The sequence below is a fragment of the Amphiura filiformis genome, chromosome 16, assembly GCF_039555335.1.
Source record: "Amphiura filiformis chromosome 16, Afil_fr2py, whole genome shotgun sequence".
Lineage (NCBI taxonomy): Eukaryota > Metazoa > Echinodermata > Ophiuroidea > Amphilepidida > Amphiuridae > Amphiura > Amphiura filiformis.
Genome location: NC_092643.1, coordinates 14,241,005 through 14,268,092, shown reverse-complemented (window position 1 = coordinate 14,268,092; position 27,088 = coordinate 14,241,005). Strand labels below are relative to the sequence as shown.

Below are 27,088 nucleotides of genomic sequence, written 5' to 3'. Positions count from 1 at the left end.
TGTATACTTATAATTAGTTTTGGTCAACATTTTAAGCCAGTTAATTAAGTTAAGTGCTTGACCATCTGTAAAAGCTCCCAATAAGTAATGCTTGGTATGTTTCTCATGTTATGAGAACAGGCAAATTTAAGTCGATGCTAAAACTAGCTAGCTTAAAATTGAGAAATTGAACTTTCAGCTAAACTGTTATTGTTAATCAAGAAGGACCAATTTCTCCATCAATGAGTTGAAAGGAATAATGGGTATATTATTCATTTGTGCAGTAGCAGTACATTTTAAAATTTCTAAGAAGGAATGGAATGTTACAAACTTAGATTGGAATGGTCGTATTGTTTGATTTCCAAGTATAAAACAGCATATATTCTTACTCAAGGAAGTTACGTGCATGGTCTGTACAGGAGGAACTTGAAGTGTTCCTGTCATCATGCAATGATTACGGTACACTTGCTGAGGAGGAAGAAGAATAGAATGGCCTAAAGATCAGCTGATAGTTAAGTTAGCTAGAATCCATGCCAGTATTAATTTGGAATTTAGGGAAATCTTGAAAGAAATTTTTGCTCAAAAACAAAAATTCAGTTTTCAAGGTCCTTTCCAACTGTGTGTAAATCATGAAAGCATTTCTACTTGCTAGTTCTAAAAGTGAGTTAAGGCACAAAATCATCAAAATGGAGCTAGTGTCAGTTTCTGCTACACAGGGGCTATCGACACCATCTGTGCAAGTTTCATAGTGAAATAATGCACCAGCATGGTAGAGCATTGAATCGGCAAGGACAAAACCACCTACTTGCATTTAAACTACATGGTCATAAAACTCTTCTTTGCCATATCTCGAAATGCACTCAATATGACTTCACTGCCTTTGAGAACTAGGATCTTCAGTTGCTAGCTTTGTAGATTTGTCAATGTTTGCAGGTTGTAATGAAATGCTTGTTTACCATCTTGTTTTCAATAGGCGCATCAAGCATGTAATGGACCACACCCCATACTCATTGGTCAAGCGAACCCACACCAAGAAACCAATGGTGAAGATGACTACCAGGCAGAAGGCTTTGGCTGCTGCCAGGCACCGTGTGCTGAACAGGCAGAGAGCCAAGATTGAAATCGTCCAGAGAAATAAGGAGGAGGAGAAGAAGGAGGTCAGCGATGGAAAGGAGGTGAAAGATCCGAAAGGTAAGAAGGAGGGTTCTTTGGGGGTTAATTTATCAATACCATGGTAGGCAGACTCTTTAACCTGTTCATGATGTCATATTACTTCAAAGTGGTTGAAATTTGTAGAAATTCACCTGTTAAGGTATCAGAAAAATGAGACAACAAAAAATTAAGACGAAAGGTCAATTTATAGTATTTGTGTGAGGTTTTTTGGGTTTTTTTTTCATCACTTAGTTGGGCATTATCTATGTGTAAGTAAACTTTGCATAAGAAATATGACAAGAAATTGGACTTGCATTCATTTAAAAAATAACAATCAAATCAAAATTAAATTAATTCTTTTGTGGCACACAAGTTTTCGGAAAAAAAAAACCAGGCTGTTCAAGTAACCAAGATATAAGGTAGGCAACATTGTCACCTGGCAATATTTTGGAACATGTTTAGATGTTGAAAGAGATAGTTTGTGTATTTAAGGATGAGGTGTAGGCTACTGAAAACTTCCCACAAATCAGGTACGTGTCAAAAGCCTAGTATGTTAGCTGTGTTGTTGTTATTTGTCTGTCTCGCAGGGTGTACTGTTTTGTTGGTTGCCATGGCAACATGAACTTGACTCTTTCTGTTGCATTTTTTCAGCAAAGACAGGTGGTAGGCCACAGATGCGTGGCTCAATGGTGAAACTGCGCGGTGTTCGATATCATCTCGTGGTCTCACGCTATAGCAAGTCGCTCAACCGCATTCCAACTAAGAAAAAAACGGGAGACGATGAAGCCGGTAAAGAGGCAGCCGAGAAGGAAAGCAAGGAGAAAGCAAAAGACGAGGCTTCTGAAGGCGCAGAGAAAGACAACAGCACTACGGAGGATAAGGTTGAGGAAAGCAATGAGGATAAATCGGGAGAACCAAAGGAAACAAAAGAAGGAGACGCTGCCGCGGATACAGCAGCAGCAAAAGAAACGACGGATGATACAGGAGCAGATGGATCAGCGGGTGGATCGGCTGAAAAATCGGCCGATACAGAGGAGGATCAACCCGAATCAACAATGCCTGAGCTTAAAGCTAAAATTGAACCCAAGATTTCAACAAGTCAAATTACGGCCAGGTGGGTTCAAGGTATTCATTCCCTGGCTCCTTTTTGCTAGCCAGGACGTATTTGCAACCTTGCACAATACACAAAAGGACCAATAAAAGGAGAAGGTAAAACCAGCAAAATCTATGAAAAAAAAAGTTGATAGGATGCAGCCAATTTGGCACAAAGCCAAACGTAAGGAGATGTAAGAATCCATGAAAAAGTGGAAGCAGCCATAAAAAAAAATGCAAAGAAATGCAAATGGACCAGGCAAATCAAATTATGTATTTCATGGACCATAAAGTCCTATGAATATGGACCCAGCTATAATAATCACATTGGTGAGCAGGGAAAAGAAAGAAAATGCCTGTTTATAATATATGGAGCCCAGCTATAAAATTGCATTCTGGGAGAGTTCCAAACCATTATTAAAAATGGAGATGTGTATTGGACTGCATGTATCCACACTATTGGCTTATATTTACGAGCCAGATCTAGTGATCAACTTAAATCCACTCCCAGCTACTAAGCTGCCTAGAAGAGCGCAAAGAAAGAGCGCCACCAACAACCTCTAAATTGAAATAAGAATTATGGCTGTACTGCTTGTTGCTGAATTGGGTAGAGAGAAATATAAGGTAGCGACGAAAGGACTTCAGAATATTTTGAGTATAAGAGAAAGTGACACAGCAGAAATTTTCTAAACGTATACGTCAAGTTTGCGGCGCGGAGATTCAACTTATTTTGCATGAGGACATGTCAACAGCTAGATGAAATCCAAAATGCAAAAAACAACCACCTGCTATACAAAAATCGAATATCATGTAATTTCATTGTAATTCATGTAATTTAAACTTCAACACAACAAAAATAACTAGTTGTGAAAATAGAGTTGATTCTCAACCAATCAAAGCGCTGCGAACCTGTGAAATAACTTGTTTTTGTATTTGCAAGTAATTTCACAGAATAATTATTTCTTTTTTTTAAATTATTGTCCACAATGTCACTTCACATTTTGCAATTATTTAGCATACACATAATCATTTCACATTTAAACCATTCTGGTATTCTTTGGTTCTTCTCACGTTCGGTAGTGACATCATTCTTTTTTCGCAGTTGCGCTGCAAGCATGCCAACAAACCACCCTTGTTCTTTCGATCTGCTCAATTATCTTTACATGCATGATTCAATATTCGATCAGTGAAATATGCACCTACATCACTACTGAACATGAAGTCGAACCAATGTATAGTTAGTAGTATCTTGCACAAAAACGATTAATGTACGTGCGCCGCATCAAATTGTGTAACAACTAAAAACATTCTTATATTTGCACAAAACAAAACATAGTTTTGAACAATTGGGAGTAGCCCTACGTTCCACTCAAGTTTTATTTCATCCTGTTAAGCAATTCACTTCCATGAATCCTGACACCACCCGTAACCTTTGACATAGCCCCAAATAGGAACCATTAACTTTGACCTCTATCAATGGAATTAAGTGAATGAGTTGGACAGTTTGAGCCCTTATACCTTTCATATATGCATAAATGACGGGAATTGACACATTGCCTTTGATTTGCTTTCTATGAAATAGTCGTCTGCGCTTGCGGAGTATCCATACCAGTATTGCCGCCAAGTACAAGAAGGAGAACAAAGGTGCCGAGGCCAAGCGTTATTGCATGTCCTACAACCGCTTTGGACGCTGTACCCGTGGAGAGAACTGTCATTTCATTCACGACCCAGAGAAGGTTGCTGTGTGCACCAGGTGAGATAGAACTGAAGTAAAATTGAAAGAATGGGGATAGAAATTAATATATATGAAGAGCTTTGTTTCAAAACCCCTTACATCCACTTGAGCAATTTTGAGAACACATAACAAAATCATTAAAAAATCATTGATATAAGGGGGTTTGCAATAAAAGTATTTTTGGTGGGATGCTCATCCTACCCAAGCATCCTGCCAAACACTGCTTTTGTTGCAAATCCCCATATATTAATGATTTTTTTGATGATTTATTTATGCTTTCTCAAAATTGCTCAAGTGGATGTAAGGGGTTTTGAAACAAAGCTCTTCATATGTGAAAGCAAATTCTGTCCGTCAATGTAGGACACACATGGGAAAGCTGTGTGTAACAATTGAAGCACAGGGACCAGTTCTTTGATGAGCTGTAACTAGGTCTCAAATAGAATAAAAACACATTATAAATAATGTTCACAGTTAGACATGCAAAGTAAGTCAGCACTACAGTAATAACAGTTCACGGTACTTTAAGGTGAATAACATTCAATCATGATAACTGAAAACAGTTTTGGCGTGTCAAAAATTTGACATTATTCTCTGGACAAAAGGTTGAGTCAGAAGTGCTAGAATGATATGTAAAGATTTTGATTTAATTTTCTGACACTAGTCAGTTAAAAACCCAACTACAAAAATGAACATGCAAGGCATTTGGGTTACTCACACTGATCTAAAATTGTTACCCGCAAGAGGGGCAAGTATGTTTCAAAAAATGTACCTGACCAATAGCAATGCTACATAATCACAAATAATTGATTTCCTCTAGCTTGCTCAAGCTTTTCCTCTGGGTAGAAAGAAACTAGACTTCTGAGACTCCTGACCGGCACTCTTACCAACTGAGCTATTGAGAAAGCTTGAGCTATCAAAGAAACAACTTAATAACTATTGTAACTATAATAAAGATTGGTGTTAATCCCCCCACTTTTCTCAAAAAAAAATAAAGATTTTTATACCACTGGAAACCTGGATACATAATGTTTATGTACCAAAAATTTCTTGCAGATTAATTCGTTTAGCAAAAATATCGTCAAATTTGAATTTCGTTTTGGTATACCAGAACGAAATTTACAACAGTAGCCTATGGAGCAGTGTAATACACATAATCATGCATAACTCACAAATGCAAAATCGGAATCAACTGAAATTTTCGTGGATATCTACTGAAAATGTCTTAAAAAGGATGCTAGGATCACGAAATCCTTAAGATACTGAAATTGCTTATAATCATAAAATGTTTGTAATTTCTTTCAGGTTCCTGAGAGGTACATGTAAAGGGGATGCATGCCCATTCTCCCACAAGGTTTCCAAAGACAAGGTAAGGACCTGACACCTGCCTCAGAAAAGTAACAGCTAAGAAAGCTGGCATTACCCTGCCTTCAAATAATGAATTACCAAAAATAATTTTTTTCTGAAAATATGTGATTGCAAACTCAGAATCAATTTTCCCGTGCCTAATTCGCTGTCGTAGTGCACGTTAGAATATGACCAATGCTAGGTCAACTGGATTATGCTTTCTTTGTTACGAACCACTGATCGAAATGATCACAACACAAAGCCTATGGCATATCAAAATTCGGAACATGTGTATGAGCCCAGGCTTGGAGCAGTAACCAGTGGTTACTAACTTGCACTACGACAGCGAATACTGTTACAGATTCATGTGATGATTTAAAATCCATACTTCAGAGATGCCACTTCTCCTGATTTATCAGGAATTCCTGATTTTTGCCATTTTTAGACATCAATTCAGGATTTTTTGGGCAATGTGTGAGTGGCTATGCTTTGCAACTTCCTGATTTTTTTCAACAAGCAAGTGGCATCTCTGATATTTGTGTAACAATCAAACCAAGTACTCATGGAAAAAGGTTTTGGAATAATTAACGGCAGTGTTTTATGAAAGGGCATGAGCCACCTTGTGGAGCACACACACCATTGTGATTTATAGTGTACTTCGCCAACCCATAGGCCTCAGTACACTTTACAGAACACTGCTAATCACTATGGTCCAATATGGACCTTATTGAACCATTTACCAGTTTAGTAAAAAAATCCTATAGGCCTTTGAAGTTTGAATAATAGTTTTACAGTATTTATACTGTACAAATCATTAGGTGTGCAAAGTAACTAATTGGTGATGAGTGATTTTTTTTTCTTTCCAAAGATGCCGGTGTGCTCGTACTTCATGCGTGGGGTATGTAACCGTGACAACTGCCCGTACTCTCATGTTAAGGTCAGCAACCGTGCCGATATCTGCCGGGATTTCCTGAGAGGATACTGCCCCTATGGCAGTGAGGTGAGTAAGGGAAAAATACAAGTGTTGACTGTGTTGAGCCAAATGGACTAAGTTTGGTGACTACGGGGTGTCTCACAATGATAATTAATACTTGAACATGGTATGAAAACATCATGGTATCAATAAAACGGTGGAAAAAAAAGGTGCTGGGATATATCCTGTGCTGTGCACTGACACAAGCACACTTTCCAAGAATTTACTGACCGCTGTACCCCAAGACACAGGTCATATAAACCATTTGGTAATAGCAATCATGGACTTGCAGCTAAATAGTGCACACCCTATACACACCACAATAAACCATCACAGCCAGGATCAGCTCCCTGAGTTCTTATACGGGTAACCGAGACCAGAAGTACTTCCTTATGCAGGGGAATCTCTAGTCCGAGGTTGCACAGACTGATATTCTTCAATATATTGGACGTCGATGTATCGGAACTGAGAAGATATACACTTGAAAATTCAGGGTTTTTGGAGCCCACGCTACTGCAGTTTTTAATCAATGTTTTCTGTGACTTTTGCTTTAAAATATAAATCAAGAATGGTGAATTCCTAAAGTACACATTCTAAACTGCAATCCAAATACTATTTGGCACATTTTCCATCTTTCATTATCGCAAAATTACAAGAAAAACGTTCCCAATGCGTCAATGCGGACCTGATGACAAGATGGCGACTTTTTGGCGAAATTTGAACTGGCTGTACCAAAGAAAATCATCCAAACGCCATGGAAAGTATGTGAAATTTTTTAAAAATCAATTGTGAAATATTAATCTTGACAATATATGGAATCGATGCATACCAAAAACAGTTAAGCATATATCGTAGTAAGTAAGTTATTAAGCTTTCTTCTTGGGTCTCATTGCCAACCAAATCTGTATTTTACACTGCTCCAGACTTCATACAGAGTGGAGAAGGCCAGAGGAAATCAGTTAGGGAATCTCAAGTTAATTATTTTCCATGAACAAACAGGGATTGTGCAGAAATTCAATTGTGTACAAATATCTCAGTTATTCGGCAAAGAAAGGATATTGTTATTGTTATTGTTATTGTTATTCAAATTGTGTGGATGGCAGCTATCACATACAGATGAGGGGGTATTAGTTTGGGACACCTTGTAACAGTTAACATATAAACATATAGTTCTTTTTGTACAATTCCAAGAAAAATGAAGGTGTTAAACTAAAATATTTTTAGAGATGTTTCACCACTACACTATTGGTTTCATCAGAATTCTGACTGTTTCCTTTTATAGACGACAGGAACCCTCGCAGAGGGCATAATATCAGAGTGAATAGGCCCCATGTCCTTGATTACAAACCACTACATGTAGTGTAGTGGTGAAACATCACTAAAAATGTGAGTTTATTACATATTCCAAATGAACTTGTTCATAGACACCTTGTAACAGTTGCAGTCTCTTGTTAATGTGTCTTCAGGTCGATAGTCTGAAGGGTCATTGGTGTGAAAACCCAGTAACTTAGTTATAAACCCTACTCTTTACACAAACTTATAACTTAAGCCCTAATCCTAACCTTAAACCTGACCCTTAACATAACCCTGACTAACTATGACCCTAATCCAAGACTAACTTTATCTGTAACACGAACCCTAACCTTTATCCCTACCCCTAATCCAAATCTAAAATGCCCTACTTAAGCCCTAATCCTAACCTTAAACCTGACCCTTAACCTAACCATGACTAACTATGACCCTAATCCAAGCCTAACTTTATCTATAACACGAACCCTAACCTTTATCCCTACCCCTAATCCAAATCTAAAATGCCCTACTTAAGCCCTAATCCTAACCTTAAACCTGACCCTTAACATAACCCTGACTAACTATGACCCTAATCCAAGCCTAACTTTATCTGTAACACGAACCCTAACCTTTATCCCTACCCCTAATCCAAATCTAAAATGCCCTACTTAAGCCCTAATCCTAACCTTAAACCTGACCCTTAACATAACCCTGACTAACTATGACCCTAATCCAAGCCTAACTTTATCTATAACACGAACCCTAACCTTTATCCCTACCCCTAATCCAAATCTAAAATGCCCTACTTAAGCCCTAATCCTAACCTTAAACCTGACCCTTAACCTAACCATGACTAACTATGACCCTAATCCAAGCCTAACTTTATCTGTAACACGAACCCTAACCTTTATCCCTACCCCTAATCCAAATCTAAAATGCCCTACTTAAGCCCTAATCCTAACCTTAAACCTGACCCTTAACATAACCCTGACTAACTATGACCCTAATCCAAGCCTAACTTTATCTGTAACACGAACCCTAACCTTTATCCCTACCCCTAATCCAAATCTAAAATGCCCTACTTAAGCCCTAATCCTAACCTTAAACCTGACCCTTAACATAACCCTGACTAACTATGACCCTAATCCAAGCCTAACTTTATCTATAACACGAACCCTAACCTTTATCCCTACCCCTAATCCAAATCTAAAATGCCCTACTTAAGCCCTAATCCTAACCTTAAACCTGACCCTTAACCTAACCATGACTAACTATGACCCTAATCCAAGCCTAACTTTATCTGTAACACGAACCCTAACCTTTATCCCTACCCCTAATCCAAATCTAAAATGCCGTTAACCCTAATTTACACCCTGTTCGTAGTAATGAGTACTGACCCTTTGGACTAGTGGGCAGTTCCAATTAATGTAACCATTCTTGAAATAATAATGATAATAAAGAAGGGATTTTATAGGATTTAAGAAATAAAGGGTAATGCATTATCCTTTATCACAAAAATAATGTGTCGAGACAGTAAAACGTAAATAATGGGTGAGGCGCAGCCGAACCCATTATTTAAACGTTTTACTGCCGAGGACACATTATTTATGTAAAGGATAATGCTGCACCTTTATTTCTATTCTATTACCACAAAATAGTGCGATTTAAAGAGAAAATATCACATTTTTTGCCCAAATATCTCAAGTTGTTTACCTCAAGGTGGAGAGCCTACGCGTAGCCAAAGCGTAAGTGATAGCGAGTATTGCAGAACGCGTAACCAAGCGTAATGCTTTGCGTAGAATGCGTAACAACGCTAATATACTGCATCGCGCTTTGCTGTGCGCTGTGATGCGAGAAGAACATAAAGTTCATTGCCCTGGCCACTTTATTGCTAAATGGGCTTTCACGTGACGCGTTTCAACAAATCACAGTGCGCGATTTTGAATAATGGGTCGTGGAGGTAATAGAATTAAAAATCAAGGGTCCACCTCTGACAAGTACCATGTTTCACGATAAATGTAATAAATGTAATAATTGAAAGTGGAGGGAAGAGTCCTGAACACTGTGGGTACTTGTTTAATAGTCTGTGTAGTTTGAGACACTGTATAGAAGTTGTTTACAAAGAACCAAGATCACCTTGAGAAGTGAAAGTGGCTTCTTGTGGGTGAATGTTTAACTGATCCAAGGACAGTAAACTGGCTGAAAGCCAGCAGACTGGAGAGTGCTCTGTTGGCAGTTTTTTATTCCTCCCTGAACATTGATGGTACATATTGTTTGGATGTTGTTCAGGTTTTGCTTTTGAGATGCTGGAATCTCCTGCCAAAATGACATCATTGTCTCAGGGGGTATTGGAAACTTGCTGAGGTGGACAAAGCCAATTTAATCAGGACTTTACTTTGGTGTTGAAATTTAGTTTGGAATTAGAACTGGTGTGGAAATGAGCTACACCTATCTGAAAATATCACCTCACTTCATAGCAATTTGGTCAAGTTACAGCTCAATAGGTAGTCATGTATTCAAAGTAGAAAAATTATGGAATACTCAGTTGATCAAGGATTTTGCAAACAAAACGATGTTGAATGCGAAAGTTTCTCAATTCTTGTGTTGTTGAAATATAACTGCCAAGCTGCTTTCTCATGTGTAGCTGAACCAACTGCCAAACTGCTCGATCACAAGTCAGGAATATTATGTGTTGCACATCTGGAGACATGGTGTGGATTTTGCTTCAATATTTGACCCGTATATTGATCACCGGAAATGTTACCACAATGGTGTAGGTGGATATGGTGCCATTTTTCAACACCATCCCATCTTGGTTTGCATGGTTCATTGATCGCAAAGGATGGAAAAAAGTAGGGGTGATGTGATCAATGGTGATTGACCGTGATTGTTTTTTGGCAAGAGGTGGGTACGGAAATGTCAGTGTTTCAACACATCTTGAAATGTTGGTGTCATCTATTAAAGGTATCAGCTGAAATGAGAGCTGCATATGTTATTGGATCAGGGGTAATTGGATCAAATTATATCTTGTTGACACAGAGGAGGATGAAACCTTTTTGTTTGAAAACTGTGTGGTGTCAAATACCATCTATGTGAGTGATATAACAAATTGGTGAAATGGGTATGCACAAAAAGCATTCAGGCAAGTTTTATTTTTTGTTTCAAGGAACATCAAATGACTATATTTGACTTGATTATTGGCACGTTCCTAGTTACACACCCTTGGATTAGTCTAACTTATGTCTGTTTAAGGGTACCCATAGTTGATAGTCCACCTTTTAGAAAGGGTGCTGGTCTGGCAGTCGGAAAAGGGTCTGTATAATTTGTGGGCTGATAAAAAGGGTGGGGATTGTTTCAACTAAGAATAAAATCAGCTTAGTTTCTAAAGTGCCAAATACACCTTAGATAAATTGCAGCAGAAAGCATCTGGGACCTCCAGGGGCCCTGAACCCCTGCTACACGTATGAGGGGCTTCACCCTATGAACACACACATGTGTGCTTAGCTCATGTTCCAAAAATGTGTGGGTTCAGAGTAAAGGTACCTTTATAAAAAGGGTGGGGCAAAATTAAAAAGGGTAGGAGTCTGACCCCATTGCAAACTGTGGACTTGTGGTAGTTATATTGGGGTGCTAATTATGTGGAATATGGTAGGTTTTGATTGGAATTGGAAATGATTTTGACCTATAAACATAAATGCATGCCAATAATTGCACTGCTTTCACCACCCATGCTTTGTTTAGGTTCAGGTTATTGTAAGTATTTTGTAACAATAATATGAGGATTTTCATTTCTTTATTCAATCAAACCAAATCTATGGCTTCACACTTTGGTAAATAAAGGATCTCAAAGCAACATAAAATAAATATACAAAGCTATATATAGGTCCACTTATTCAACCACAACTTTGTGTATCTTTTCCAACAGTGCAAAAGACGTCACACAGTTGAATGCTCTGAATTCAACGAAACAGGCGTCTGTCCTCGTGGCACAAGCTGCCCTCTACGCCACTACAAAAGACGACGGGAGACTCGGGAACGGCATGTGGAGAAACGCAGAAGCAGCCATGATGGCGACAAGGAAGATGAAAGTAGAGGCGCCGAGAGATAGTGCGGTAGTAGGGATAGGAGCAGAAGCCGAGGAGAGATCGATCTGGATCTCAGAAAGGAGAGAAATCAAGTGATAAGACTGGTAGTGAGGATAGAGGAGACAGGAGCAAGGCAGCTGAGAGAACGGGGGACAAGAGGAGACACTCTGGGGAGCGGGATAGAGATAGAGACAGGTAGGTTGGAAATAGTGACAGTGTTAGACGCATAATCAGCACGCTCATTCTGAGAGGGCATAAGCTAGGTCAATGAAAATTTTGTCATGGTTGAAAGGTAAACAAGACTGATTTATTACATTTGCATTCCTTCTGTTCTTATTTCACCACCACTTCCAAAAAAAAATCCCACATGATTCCATGACACAATCACCTTTAAAAGTCATACACGCACGCTTTTGTTGGCCGGGCTAGCAAAGGACCTGCGGCTACCGGTCAGTGATCTTGTGCTTGGCATGCGGGGGTGTCTGAAGTTTGAATCCCGTGGTAGCAAGTAACTTCTTTATTCATCTTCTCTCCTTGTTGGTTACTTTCCTTTCTAATAGCCAAAAACCAGGGGCAGTGTTAGGGTTAAGGTACCCATGTTACACCTTGTGTCACTTCCGAGCTCTTTCATATACAGATGCATATTTTGATGTCACTATCAAACTCTTATAAGCGACATGTGGTATAGGATGTGTGCTCGATGTGCATTTCATGTGGTAAAGTTGTTTGAAAATGAATAAGTTCACAGATAAGTGTACGGAGGCAGCCCAAATTTTAAGTGATGCTTTGTGATTTCTTGTACAATAAGAGATATGAAGGCACTTTATATAGTAAAGGTGCTATGAGACTGATTCATAACACCATTTGATAATATATTATAACTAAAATGCAATTAATTTCCACAGACCTTCAAAAGTGAGACGGTCCTCTTCATCCTCATCTAGGACAAGCAGACCAGAAGCTGGTAGCAGCAGCAGGTCTGCCAGATCAAGAACAAGTAGCGCAAGCAAATCAAGCAGCACTAGCAGTAAGAAGCCTGAATCTAAATCTGATACATCAAAGGACAAAGATGCAACTCAGGAGAAGGAGGATGCTTCAGCAGCTATGGAAACTCATGAATCAGGTACAGACTTGGAAACACTACTACCAGGGCTGCATTATCATTTCATTCGCCCTTTGCACGGATCCGCTATCTTGCTACCAAAACAAGGTTCTTCCTGCATATGCATGCGCAAAATTGTGCATTTTTTTGTTTCTCGCGCTCTTCTAGCAACATGCCAGAAGGCTTTTGGAAAGTGTACGCGGCAATTACAGCATGCGTTTGACAGGCGTACACATACACAGCACACACTTTACAGATATAACTTCGTTTTCAGATGACAGTGCGATTGGTGAATAGGCATATTAAAAGACATTTAGGGGGACAGAAATAAGCTAGGAGGGATGACGTGCACCCAGTTGGAGATTCAGAGAGGGCATAAGCCAAATCCTTGAGAAATTTGTCCTGCTCTTGTTCCAATATCAACTCATCATACAATGATTGCAAGTTCAGAATGAGAACCATTCCCATCTGAAATCCATAATGCCCAGAGAGAAAGACTCTGGTTAGAACTGTCATTGGGTATGTGTTGTGTTTCATGGAAGGAAAAACTGTCGTGAATTATTGTTTGTTCAAATCATAAAGGAATGCAAGGCAGTCTAGCCGCTTTCCAGTCACATGACATGTGTATATACTCTCACAAAATATGGGGACATTGCTATTCGGGTACAGGCCGAGAAAAAAAGTTCATTTCCCAGGAAGATGGGCTCAATTTCGCACAGTATTTTGTGCAATCTCATTATTTGGGGAAGCAAAATTACCCCCAAATGCCAAAATTTCTGTTGAAGGTGCTTCTTATCCACATTTTTCCAGTCATATTGAGGGAACAAATCCATTTATCTGGTTCTAACCTCTCAGCATAATCAGCAAACAGCAGAAATCATGTGTTCTCATGTTGCATTGCATCAAGACCTTCCTATAATGTAATGTTTCCATTGGAATTTCACTAGTGTGTGATGCGTAGTTTTCCCTATTTTCCCTTGTACCTTTCTATACTTTTGTGTATAGAGTCTATGCAATAAACCAACTGGAATGGTATAGTTGGCAGCCATGTTGAAGGACAAACACCCAAGGCACATGATGTTGACCTCTAGATCGATTCCACAATCATATATATTATAGTTAATCACTGCCTGTTTTATTATATTATCATGGGAAATTGAATAGAGGGAGATTTATTGATAAGGATGAGTGACATTGTATTGCATACACTCTATAGCGTAGTTATTATTCAAAAAACATCAACAGGTCACCTGAACATTTTTAAACCACTATCTCAAAACCCATAGCCAAAATAATAATCCTAAGGTGGCAAAATAACAGCTTATTTGATGATTTAATGGTGATTATTATTATTATTTGGTGATTCAAGATGCCGTTCTCACAGATTTCGTTTGCTGGGTGCCAATAGGGCTGTGAATGTGGTCCTGGAAGCTGTTCCATATCAGTGCATTTTGCTATTGTGTCAGTTGGACAACTGCTTGGTTACTGACATATGTTTAGAGTAGAGTATTGAGGCAATCCTGTGTGTAATTTTGGTTAATTTTGATGGACAGGATTTTAAGATACGACCTTGTGAAAAATTATAAGTTTCTTTTTTGGCTTAGTGTATTAAGTATATATTGTTATTAACTACCATTATTTTATCTCCCCATTTTCAGATGAACCAGCCCAAGCAGGTGATGAGGGAGTAGAAGTGGATCAGGAAGAAGAAATAGTGGATGCTGAATATGTGGAAGACCTTGGTGATGAAGATGGCATACCGCCCTCGTTCATTGCATTAGACACCATCACAGAATCTGATGATGAGCAGGAAGGGGAAAAGCAAGAGGAACAAACTGAGGAGCAAGGTAGGTGATAATGTTCCTTTATCTGCTAGAATAGAAGGAAAAAATAAAGGTAATTTCCGCGAGGGTTTTATTTTCGCGGATTTTGCGAATGGAGTGTTATCCGCGAAATACCTCACAAATATATGTTTAATATATAGCAAGTAGTTCTATAGGGCAAGATTAAGCAATCGCGAAAATAACAATCGCAAAAATGTCTTTCTCACTCCAATTAACGAAAATAACTACGCAAAAATAACCACTTACCGTAACCACTTGGGTATAAACCCGCCCCCAAGATGGCAGATTTCACTTCAAAAATGGGGGTGGGCTTATAAGCGGTGAAGGGCTAGTGCTTGAATTTAAAAATAAGAACAATCATCCCCCATTTGTATATGCCCAATGTACCAGTAATTTCTATCATCTATGTCAATTTCTTAAAATTATAAGTGTGGAATGTTAATTATCAACTGATATTTTTTTATATATTCCAAATAGAGGTGAAACCATCTAAAAATGGTAAAGTGCCCTACCATAAGGGAGCTTATAAAAACATAAAATTTGGACTTGTACTACTTTTCACAAAATCGCCCCCCCTTGGAAAAAAAGTCCACTTTTTCAAAATCAGCACCCCAAAAAAAAAAAATCCTGCGTACAGGCCTGAATATGAGAACAAAGCATTGATTTGATTTAAGAACTTGGCCAAAATTTAGTACTGGGCTTATACCTGAGTGCACCCTTGTTCCCAGAATGTTTTGAAAAATAGGGGGTGGGCTTATAGTCGAAGGTGGGCTTATACCCCGGGTGGTTACGGTATATGCAGAGCTGCTCATAGCCAGAATATACTTGTTGATGAGGATATTTGGGATAAGATACAGGACTTCCAAACTGTTGGATCCTTTTTTGAAAAAAACAAAATTGGCAAGTGAAATTTTGGGTCATTTTTTGAACATCTTCACCCAAGAATGTAGGATCTATGTCAATTGTTCTTATTAATTCTGACCTTTTGGGGGAACATTGTTCAATAGTCCAAAAAAGTGGATTTTTTGGTGGACAATCAAAGCAGTTGTCTCTTGATAGACATGTTAAGATATTCAGGTGGCTTTTTCTTTTATAACTATCATTTAAAATAATTGTACTTAAATGAGTGATTGTGTGTTACGTTCATAAGGGCCATTCTTCAGTTATATGTGTGACCAAAAAGGTGGGAAATTTGAACTTGTTTCAAGTTCACTTGAGTTTATAACCAGGGTCAGTATTTCGGCATGAATAGAGAATCGATTCTCGCAAAGATTCTCCTAAACATATTAGCGTGAATCCAAGTTGATTCCCGCAAACATTTGTAGTTTACACAGAAGTTGATTTGCGAGAATCAAATGATTCTCGCAAATTTATTCTGCAAGAATCAAGATTGATTCTCGCATTGTGAAACGAAATTCTGACCCTGATAATAGATTGTATCAAACCAGGGATTTCTTGGTCAATGTAGCATTGAATTGGTAATGCCTATTTCCATGGTCATACAGACGAAAGATGAAATTCTGAACTTATTTAGTTCAGAAACAAGTCGGTAACATTTTGGGACATCACAAAGAATATGGTTTTGTGGAAGGACTTCCTCAGCCTAAAAATGAGCTGCTGAAGTGTTTGGGATTTTCTCAGCTCCTGCTTCTGGGCTTATCAGCTTCACAAGTAAAATGTTAAATCTTAGGTTGTAATATTCTTACTGTGTCATTTGACATGTTACTTCTGGTATTAATCATTGGTATAAATATTGACATAAACTTGAATATATCACAAGGTAAAATCTGGACTGTTCCATTTTCACCAGGATTCTAATCTAGATTTTTTGAGCCAATACATTAAAGTAAATGGGGGAGATTCTTAAGGTTCTCATAAAATGCTGTTGCTAGAATTCAAATGGATTCTCGCAAGGTGAAATCTCATTGGATCTTGCTTTTCTCAAATTAAAGTGAAAACAATGTCTTAAAATGAGGTAAATCAAAATTAATACAAAATTTTCTGAAAAGATCATACATCCAGACAGGGAAAAAAGTTCATTTTGGCATCAGCGAGGGCAGCCAGGCATTTCTGCTAAGGTGCGAAGGCAATCACATGCTAAAGACCCAGGGCTAAAGAATACATCCAAAGTTACACAAGTCGTGTTCACACTTGAGTTACACCCGGCGTAAACTTACGCTAACATTGATCAAAATTCCACAAATATTTTCCTTACTCCTACCGCGTGTCCACACCTAGCCTACTCCTAGCACTACATGTACGCCGACTAGTTCCACCAAGTAGTCACTTCTGGTTGGCGTAAACATTGGCTACACTTCCGGTGTTTCTGTGACCTTTATCAGGCCTTTATCAACCACGCGATATGTAATTTCTTAGTTCCGACCAACAAAGGTCAAACTTACTCCGGGTGCCAGGCGTAATCTGCGTTTACATTGCAACTTACACCTGGCGGAAGTCACACCCAGCTCGCTACTCCTGACATTTGTCAGGAGTAAATTGTCGGACGTACGCCTGGCGGAACTTACGCTGACCATCGTTCACACTGCACCTACTCCTGGCAGCACCTACCGCTACTCCTAGCAACTTGCGCCGACCAAGTTCCGCCGGGCGTACGTCCAACAATGTGAACACACTACATTTTGAGGAGCACCAAGGCAAAGGCATGGGGCAAGGTGCCTCTGGTTATTTTTTTCCCTGGCCAGATTAGAAGAGACCTGTATTTTTGAGGTAAAGAAGGGGGCAGAAGGGAGGTTGAACAGTATTATTACTATTTTAAATAGGAAGGAAGACTAGTGGCAAATGGTGGTCATAGACCACAAACCTAGCTGGGCGTGTTGGTATTGTGGAGGTATCTGACCCCTGCAGGATGTTCCAAAAATGTTCCCCTGGTTATGAGGTTCGTTGTCACCGAGTTTGAGTCGCGTACTCCTTACAGATGTCCAGAAAATGTCATTCTAAGATTTGACCCCAGATGACCTTTGACCTGACCCCTCTATGATGTTCCATCACGTTCCCCAGGTCATGAGGTTTGTTGCCAGTGAGTTTGAGCCCCGTACCTCTTACAGATGTCCAGATAATAAATTCTAAGATTTGGACCCAGATGACCTTTGACCTGACCCCTGCAAAGTATTCCAAAATGTTCCCCTTGGCATTAAGCCCCGTACCCCTTACAGATGTTCATAAAATGCATTTCTAAAATTTGACCTCTGCATGACCTTTGACCTGACCCCTGAAAAATGTTCCCCTGGGCATGAGATTTGTTATCACTGAGTTTGAGCCCCATACCTCTTACAGATGTCCAAAAATGAAATTATAAGATTTGACCCCAGATAACCTTTGACCTGACCCCTGCAAAATGTTCCCCTGGTCATTAAGTTTGTTATCAGCGAGTTTGAACCCTGCACCTTACAGATGTCCAGAAAATGCATTTCTAAAATTTTGACCTCTGCATGACCTTTGACCTGACCCCTGCAAAATGTTCCCCTGGTCATGATATTTCTTGTCACTGAGTTTGAGCCCCATACCCCTTACAGATGTCCAGCTATAAATATAATTGTAAGATTTTACCCCTTAATGACCTTTGACCCCAATTCTGTGTGCAAGGTATGGGCAGTGGGTAAAGCCGATGCACATGTGGAAGGGACGTCATTGTGCTATGTAATATGTGGCAGAAGAAGCATTTTGAAGATATTTGGTTATATACCGAAAATGCCCCTTTAATGATCTTTGATCCCAATTCTGTTTGCACCCTATGTGCACTGGATATAGCCGATACATATGTGCAAATTACGTAATTGTAGGGTGCAACATGTAGGAGGAGAAGCATTTTGAAGTTTGTTGCCAGAAGAAGAAGAAGAAGAAGAAGAAGAAAGAACTAGTTGTCCGCAGACAACAAACACAAGACGGCATGAAGGGCAGATGGCTGAATGAACTTTGACCCCAAACTTTGACCTTTTGGGTCGAGGTTATTATAGACATCCCCACCATGCACCATCAATGGTGCATCACTGTAACATGTCATCCGCAATTTTAAACATTTTACCGTGTGTCAGAAATGACCTTAGAAGACCTTTGACCCCTACCCTGGGTCACAAATGTCATTAAATGTATTTCCCTTGTGTTCAGAGTGTCACAAGGAACATTTATATTAATTTTCAGCTTCATCCAAGCATGTTGGTCGATTAAAATTTTTGACCTTTGACCCCTATAACTTGACCCCTGTGTCGCGGATGTGGTTAACTGCACTTGCATTATGCTTAGGATGCCATAAGGAACATTTCTGGTGATTTCCAGCTCAATCGGAACTTGTATATGGATTTTCAACTTTTTGAACTTTGACCTTAAACTTTGACTTTTTGGGTCAAGGCTATTATGGACATCTCACACCATTAATGGTGCATCACTGCAGCATGTAGTGGCTTTATCCGTCTTCCATAGACTGATATACAGCTACTTTCCCGTAGTTTTAAACATTTTTTTTGCAAATTTGACGTTTTGACCTCCTTAATGACCTTTGACCCCAATATAAAAAAAACCTTATATACACCGAAAAAATGCATTGTTACAGTTTAAATAAAAAAAATCTACTATGCTTAGTTATGGAGATAAAAATTCTTAAAGTTATTTAGCTTAAAACCGGAAATGACGTCTAAATGACCTTTGACCAAAAAAATAACAATACCGTTCATACCTCGAGTAACACTAATGCATATATAAAGTTTATGTCACTCTGGTCTGGTTACGCTTTTGAGATAAAAAAAATGAACATATTTGATGATTTTTGGTTTTTGACCGAAGCGACCCTTAATGACCTTTTGACCCAAACTGTAGGCACCCCAAAGACCCTGGTTAGTAGTAATGCATGTGTGCTAATGACAACACTCTGCTATGTAATTTGTAAAAACAGTGATTTTTGAACATTTTTAGCTTTCAGACCGAAATGACCCCCTTAATGACCTTTGACCCCTTATCTGTGAACAATCTATAAACACCGACCAAAGTCAAGTCACATGACTAAAGCATATCACCATCACATGTTATTTGTGGAAGAAGATGCATTTTTGCCATTGTGAGCAGGTCAAAGGTCAAATGGAGTTCAATATCATGTCACATGTGGGGACATGGTCAGTGGTGTTTGTGACCAAGTATGGTCAAAATCGGTCAAAGCATAACAGAGCTAGGGCGAAATGTCATGTGTTGCCAGAAGAAAGAAAGAACTAGAGTCAATAGATTCTGGGTACAAGCCGCCGGCCAGGAATAATATTAATAATGGGTAAATTTTGACCAATTTCAAAATTTGACCTTCGATCCCTAAACTTTGACCATCACCATTGACTTTGTTTTGTCTCACTAAGGTCTATCATATGCAGCACTCAGATTTGCCATACCTCACTGTTTGAAATTTTACACATTTTGACCTTTTGACCCCAAAGTAAGCATTGTACAAAGAGGTCACCATTGACTTTTTGTTTTGTCTCACTAAGGTCTATCATATGCAGTACTTAGATTTACCATACCTCGTTGTTTGAAATTTTACACATTTTGACCTTTTGACCCCAAAGTAAACATTGTACAAAGAGGTCACCATTGACTTTTTGTTTTGTCTCACTAAGGTCTATCATATGCAGTACTCAGATTTGCCATACCTCGTTGTTTGAAATTTTATACATTTTGACCTTTTGACTCCAAAGTAAACATTATACAAATATGTCACCATTGACTTTTTGTTTTGTCTCACTAAGGTCTATCATATGCATCACTAAGATTTGACATATCTTGTTGTTCGAATTTATTTTGTATTGCATACGGGGTTAAAGGTCAAGCAATGGTAAAGGTGTGAACACCCTGAATACCCATGCCAGTACTGACTAACATGCTTTAATGAGAGCTTTAGCGCATTTTGTTTGTAGAAGAGGCACATAGCCAGAAAGAAAGAAAGAAATTAATGGGTCAATTTTGACCAATTTTAAAATTTGACCTTTGACCCCTCTACTTTGACCTTTGGGATCATAAATATTTTAACCTGTTTAGAATGTCGTAAGAATTTATTCCTGTTGAATTTAAACTAGGTTGGACCAATTTTAAATTTGACCTTTGACCCCTATAACTTGATCCCTGGGTCACAAATGTCACTAAATGCATTTTTCTCGTGTTTAGAGTGTCATAAAGTCCCCCAATCCAAGTATGTCGGTGATTTAACCTTTGGCCTCTGTAGCGTGACCTCTTGGTCACGGATGGGGTCAACTGCACTTGTTTTGTGTTTAGGATGTCACAAGGATTATTCCTGGTGAATTTCAGCTCAATCGGAGCTTATTTGTAGATTTTGACTTTTGACCTTGAACTTTGACTTATGGAGTCGAGACTATCACAGACCTCCCCTACCATTAATGTTGCATCAATGTAGCGATAATGGGCCCTATCCGTCTTCCATAGGCTGAGATACAGCCGATTTGGCTAAATTTTAAGCATTTTATCGAGTGCCAAAAAAGACCTTAGATGACCTTTGACCCCAAATCTGTGACTCCCCAGTAGACATCAGTCCAGAGGAGGCTTAAAGGCATTCCTACAATGCACTATGATTGGGAAATTTGATCAATATAACCTAATTTTAAAGGCAAAGTCCCCATTGCCACACACACAAAATGGTAATTTTAAAACTGCAGCCAACGAGCTAATAGTTGAGACTTAGGACTGATATTTGATTTTCTTACAGGAAACATTCTTATTGTCCCACTGTATTAATTTTATTCCTAAGTCTCGATGTTTTGAATGTTAAATAATAGGATGAAAACACCAGATATTTGCACACAATCCCAATGCAAGGCATTATCAACTGTACCATGTGTGTACAAAAGCCAGACATAACAAGGTCAGAAACCCCATTGGGTTGTGGGAATGTCTTTAAACATCCTCTGACATCAGTCAATGGCCATGCATGTGTGCAAGTGACTTCACCTAGCTATTTCACACATAGCAGATATGAATTTTTGAAGTTCTATACACTTTGATCGGAAATGACCCCTTAATGCCCTTTGACCCCTTATCTGTGAACACCCTATATGCACCGACCAAAGTCGAGTCACATGACTTCGCCATGTCACCATCGCATGTTGTTTGTAGAAGAAGATACGTTTTAAAGCGAAATCACGTTTTTGACCATTGTAGCTAGGTCAAAGGTCACAGCCAGGTCAATGTCAAATGGGAGGTTTGGCCTAGCCCAGTGGTCATTTCGGTCAAGTATGGTTGAAATCTGTCAATCCCTGGCGGAGCTAGCTCGTTGTTTGACATTTTACACATTTTGACCTTTTGACCCCAAAGTAAACATTGTACAAGGAGGTCACCATTAACTTTTGTTTTGTCTCACTAAGGTCTATCATATGCAACACTAAGATTTGACATATCTTGTTGTTCAATTTTTTTTTTGTATTGCATACGGGTTAAAGGTCAAGCAATGGTCAAGCTGTGAACACCCTGAATGCCCATGCCAGTACTGAGTAACATGCATTAATAAGGGCTTTAGCGCATTTTAATCAAAGAAAAAGAGGCAGATTGCCAGAAAGAAAGAATTAGCGTAAAACAGAACAAGCCGACTTTGTCGTCGGCTTGTAACCAGTAAGAAACAGAACAAGACGGCAGGTCTGCCGTCTTGTAAAGAAGAATCGGATAGCAAAACAGTACCTAGCTCGGGGGGTTGTAAACCCCCCAGCTAGGTAAAAACCAAGTAGGATTGTTTATGTTAAAGGGAAATATGGATCAAGTTACTAGTATGACTGACACATAAATTAATCAATTTATAAGGCTTAAAATTTATGGGGAAAAATCACATTCCATAAGGAGAATAATTCATGTTGACCAGGTTACCCTGGCAGACAGTTTTATTCATGTTGACCATGCTACCCTGGATGTGTTTGAATTCTACAGATGTGTTCAGATAGTCATTTAAATCTTGAGGATCGGTGTATGTGAGAATTGTGATCCTCAGCAAATCCTCGATTGTGTGACTTCTTTGAATGCTGGAATCAGGCCCGTAACCAGGATTTCATTGCTGGGGGGGGGCAGATTTTGAAAAAGTGGACTTTTTTTCAAAATTTTGACTTTTAAAAAACCAAAAATGGCTAAAAAACCTCTATTTTGCTTCCAAACTTGCAGCCTCTATTTAGTATACTTCTTATATCTCACTTGGGCTAAACATCCATCTTTGAGTGAGCGGTAAACAACAACATGTTTTACACTTGAAAGTTATAAATGAATAATGAAAAAGTTCCCTCATTTGTTTTCAGAATTATGTGACAAGAATTAAATGCAATCAAGGTTGATAGTCAGTAGCCTAAACCATATTAAATATTGTAATAAAACCATGGTCATGGGGTAAGCTCAACAGGTTGGAGCAATCAGATACACTTGAGGATCACTCCAGTATATAGCCAAATCCCCTAGATTTCTTCAGGGATATGAGACCCTGATTTCTTGGAGATAAGGCCAAAAAAATATTGTTGTGTTGCCTGCCCTCAAGTGGAAAAGTTGGGTCGGGCGGTTGGATTTTTTTTTAAGCCATCAGTTTTTTAAAAATCCCCTCAAATATTAAATAATGCTTCTTCAATTAGAGGACATTTGTCAATTTTGACTTCTGGATACTTGTTAGACATATTAGATAATCAATATAAGACTAGTCTTTCTATAAAATATTAATTTTAAGTGAAAAACATTGATGTTTTGATCATCATTCAAAAAAAAAATTGCAACCCTGATTTTTCAGGATTTAGGGTCGGTCAGTTGAGGGCAACACAACAATTTTTGGGGGGGCCTAATTGGGGGACAATCTCTGGGGATTGGAATCCTCAAGACCGCTCACACAGGAGATTTTCTTATGTTTATGCTTGAGAATCGCATAACTTAAGCATAAAGCCTTCCATGTGGATGTGCCTGTTGATATGTTATAAACGGAGAGTGTTGTTGACATATTTATAGGGCAGTATTTAACATGCAGATATTAATCCCTTATGGGGGAAGTGAACTTTTCCTAAGTATGCCCATGTGACTATATGGGGATGAGAGATTGTACATGTGCATGTTGGATGATATGAGCAAGTTGGTGATGGGCTGTTTTATACTTTGAAAGGATGAAGTTAAAATGGGTCATTTCATTTGTTTGTTCACTGATTGTGTTTTCATATAAATATGAATTTTATCAGAGATGCTAATAATAATAATATTTTTAGGATCTTTTAATTTCATCTCCATGTAGGCCTATGTGTTCTTCTATTCTAGATCTCTGTTTCATAGGATTCTGAGCACTAAACGACCCCTCCCTCTCCGCCTCCACCCTCTCCGCCTCCACCTTCAGGTGTTAAAAACATGTGTGTTGTTCATTTTGTTTGTGTTTTAGTCACTTGGATATATAGCCCATTAATGCGCTTTCCGTTCCCCACTTATTATAAATGCTTCACAGCTCACTGATCATTACACATTGAGCGTGGGTCATCACATTTGGGGGGCCACGAGGCACCGACCATGATTGGGGGGGGCACCAGGTCTGATTGGGGGCACAAGCCGTTTTTCGGCAATTTTCCTATGGGATTTAAAAAATTTCAGATTGATGGGGGGCACGTGTCCCCGTGCCCATATGACGCCACGCCACTGTTCTAAACATTCATACTCATAAAGGAGGGCCATCTACAAAGCTGTGAAATGTTTCAGGGGGAAGAGTCTGTGGAAGCTTCAACCTTTTCAACTCAAGTGTGTTCTTGTGAATGTAGGCCTATTATTAGGGATGACCAATGAACCATCAACTTGATTAGAACACTCCCATAGACATGCAGGGAGCTCAACTGTGCACTGCTTGCACAGACATTTCTAAATTGAGCTCATTCTTTTATTTTTCATAATTTTTCTGTAAAAATTGGAGATGTTAATGCCAATTATGTTTTGTAACTATCCTGCAAATTACAGCATCATAACTTATTTGGTTTTTCTGTAAGTGTGAGTCAAAATTGGTCAATCGCCACAGTGCGCTTAATTGCCAGTGGCCCAGTGCAGCACTGCTCAGAATGGCACAAAATAAACAAAAGAAAAAGATCAGGTGAACACCTTGACCTACTGAGCTGTAATTTGGCAGAGTTGTTGTTATTACCTCTATCATACCCTCTGTAAAAAGGAAAAAAAACCGGACAAGTAGATCTCGAGTTAAAAATTAAATCACCAGCTTTCCTTTGGAATTTCCAAACACCTTTCGAATCATGTTAAATAGACACCTTTCTGAACATAAATGTGAAGTTTCATGCTCATTTGTTGTATTATTCACCTGATCTCAACCCTAAACATTTTCTTATATTTATACCATCTGCACTGACTTGCTGCTATACACGCACAGGAGCTGTACTTTTAAAATACGCGCCTACTCAATAATGAGTCTTTCACTCCATTGTTAAAGTACTGTGCTCTCTGTTGCATATGGAGTGACCAGGCCCTGGATGTGATGGTTTTGTAGCACATGACAGTATTCATTCAAGCCTATCAAGGTCTGTTATTAGCCACTTGCTGAATGGCTGGGCATTATCAGCTATCAAAGAGATACCTTATGCTGCTGCCAATCACAATAGAGGTTAAACATTTTGTTAAAACCCCAGAAGTGATATCAGGATAAAGCTGTGCATGTTGGTACTTGATTGTTTGGAATCCTATGTTGAAAATCCTTGTAGTACATTAGTATTTTTCTTATGTGTAGTGTATATTGTTGTGGAAAAAAAGTTCACCTGGACTTTTGATTTTGTGCCACTTTGGCCATTATGGATGATTTTTGGCAAATGTTTTCTAAAAGCATGATTTCAGTGCCTCGGTTTGAAGAAATACTTAATGCTATTGACTAGTAAAGTGCCATTTCATAAGAAACCCTTTGATACTTTCACAATATGCTTGTTTCATGTTTGCATATGGTCATTTTCACAGTAAAGGGTGTAACTTTTGATTTTTAGGGTCAAAATTTCAAACCACTTAAATATGTTTTTGTTTACTGAAATCATGCATAGGAGCAACTTAAATTTCAGTAAAATAATGTTTCAAGGCTTAAACCTTTTGATTTCTAATAAAAATTTGACATTTCCATAACATTTTGGTTAAAATCCAAGAAAAAATGTATTTTACATAAGCTCAGAAAATTATGACATGAAAGCTGGAATACATGTGAAATCCCATTCCAAAGTAAGTCAACAGATATAAGTTACATTTTATACCATGTTTTGCTATGTTTGTAATTGCAGTTTTGAAAATTTTTATCATTAAGTGTCATTTACAATGGAAATTTCCCAACCTTAAACATATTTTTTAAGTTTTAATTGGGTTCCTAAAATAATTTGAATGTCTAACTTCATGTACAAATACTACTTGATAAAAGGAACCTCCCAGCCAAGTTTCACAGAAATTGGAGTTATTTTTTAGAATTGGCAATTCAAGCGATTTGTGTTTCGGAGGCTTCAGTTAACAACACAGGTGATCATAAAAGTAAAATATTTGGCTAACTACTGCAAGTTGACATGAAAAAATAGGTAAAAAATATCACAATTACCTATTGTCATGCTTTGCTTCCAAGTATTGAATTTCAGTTGTGACAAAATTAAATTATCACAGCAAGTCATGTTTTTTGTTTCGAGGCTTCATGTTAACAATGGCTAAACACTGCAGAAGTATTTTTTTGAAAACAACACTGTTGGGATCATCTAAGCTGTTATTTTCTTGTGTGTATTGAATCAATGATTCTATGCGGCAGATATTGTAGATTTATAGCATGTTAACTTTTTCACCCATTTGTTAAGTATGGTGTTTTTTGCATGTGAAGCCTCCGAAACAGGCTTTTTGGGTATCAGTATATTTTTCAAACATTAACCATAACATCAACATTTTTTTAAATTTATGACATTCTGCACATGTCAAGTAACAATTACAATGCAGATATCAGTATGAAACACCAATTTAGATATACATAGATGATAATTAATCTTATTGTTGTTTCGGAGGCTTCATTTGTTTCGGAGGCTTCAACTGTTAACGGAAAGTTTGTATTGGGTCCCATTTTCAAACGGTGATATATATCTCCACGATTTAAAAACAAGTGACTTGAGGATCTACTTTGCTACATTTTGATAAATAGATTGGATGAGCTCTTTTATTTATATTTGCCCAAGCTTGCTGAACAGTTTGTTTGGAGGCTTCAAAAAGTTAACGGAAAAATGGCTCCTTGAAGTCAAGATTTTATAAAAATTTTAAAAGCTTGCAAATCGACTAATTTTTGTTACCCATTTCAAGTTAAGATATCAACTGTTATGAATCAAGAAGAAGTGAAGAAATAACCAAGAATTATGAACCAAAGCTATACCCACAAAGTTTGTTAACAATTGTTAACGGAAAATGAAGCCTCGAAACGACAAATCTCAAGTCCGGTTCTCAAAAATACAGGGCTGTTCACAATTAAATCTAATGTGGCAGTGTTTACTGAACATA

At 38.3% G+C, this 27,088-nt stretch overlaps 1 protein-coding gene across 1 annotated transcript in view; it reads left to right on the top strand.

Moving 5' to 3' along the window:
- The window catches only part of LOC140172442 (uncharacterized), an 82,910-nt gene that overhangs the window by 7,768 nt on the left and 48,054 nt on the right, over window positions 1-27,088 (top strand). Inside the window, exons 4-12 of the mRNA XM_072195590.1 lie at window positions 953-1,170; window positions 1,783-2,245; window positions 3,806-3,976; window positions 5,261-5,324; window positions 6,171-6,302; window positions 11,491-11,661; window positions 11,697-11,845; window positions 12,556-12,773; window positions 14,411-14,599. Of these exons, the coding sequence (XP_072051691.1) occupies window positions 953-1,170; window positions 1,783-2,245; window positions 3,806-3,976; window positions 5,261-5,324; window positions 6,171-6,302; window positions 11,491-11,661; window positions 11,697-11,845; window positions 12,556-12,773; window positions 14,411-14,599 (1,775 nt within the window). The remainder of the gene's footprint in view (window positions 1-952; window positions 1,171-1,782; window positions 2,246-3,805; window positions 3,977-5,260; window positions 5,325-6,170; window positions 6,303-11,490; window positions 11,662-11,696; window positions 11,846-12,555; window positions 12,774-14,410; window positions 14,600-27,088) is intronic.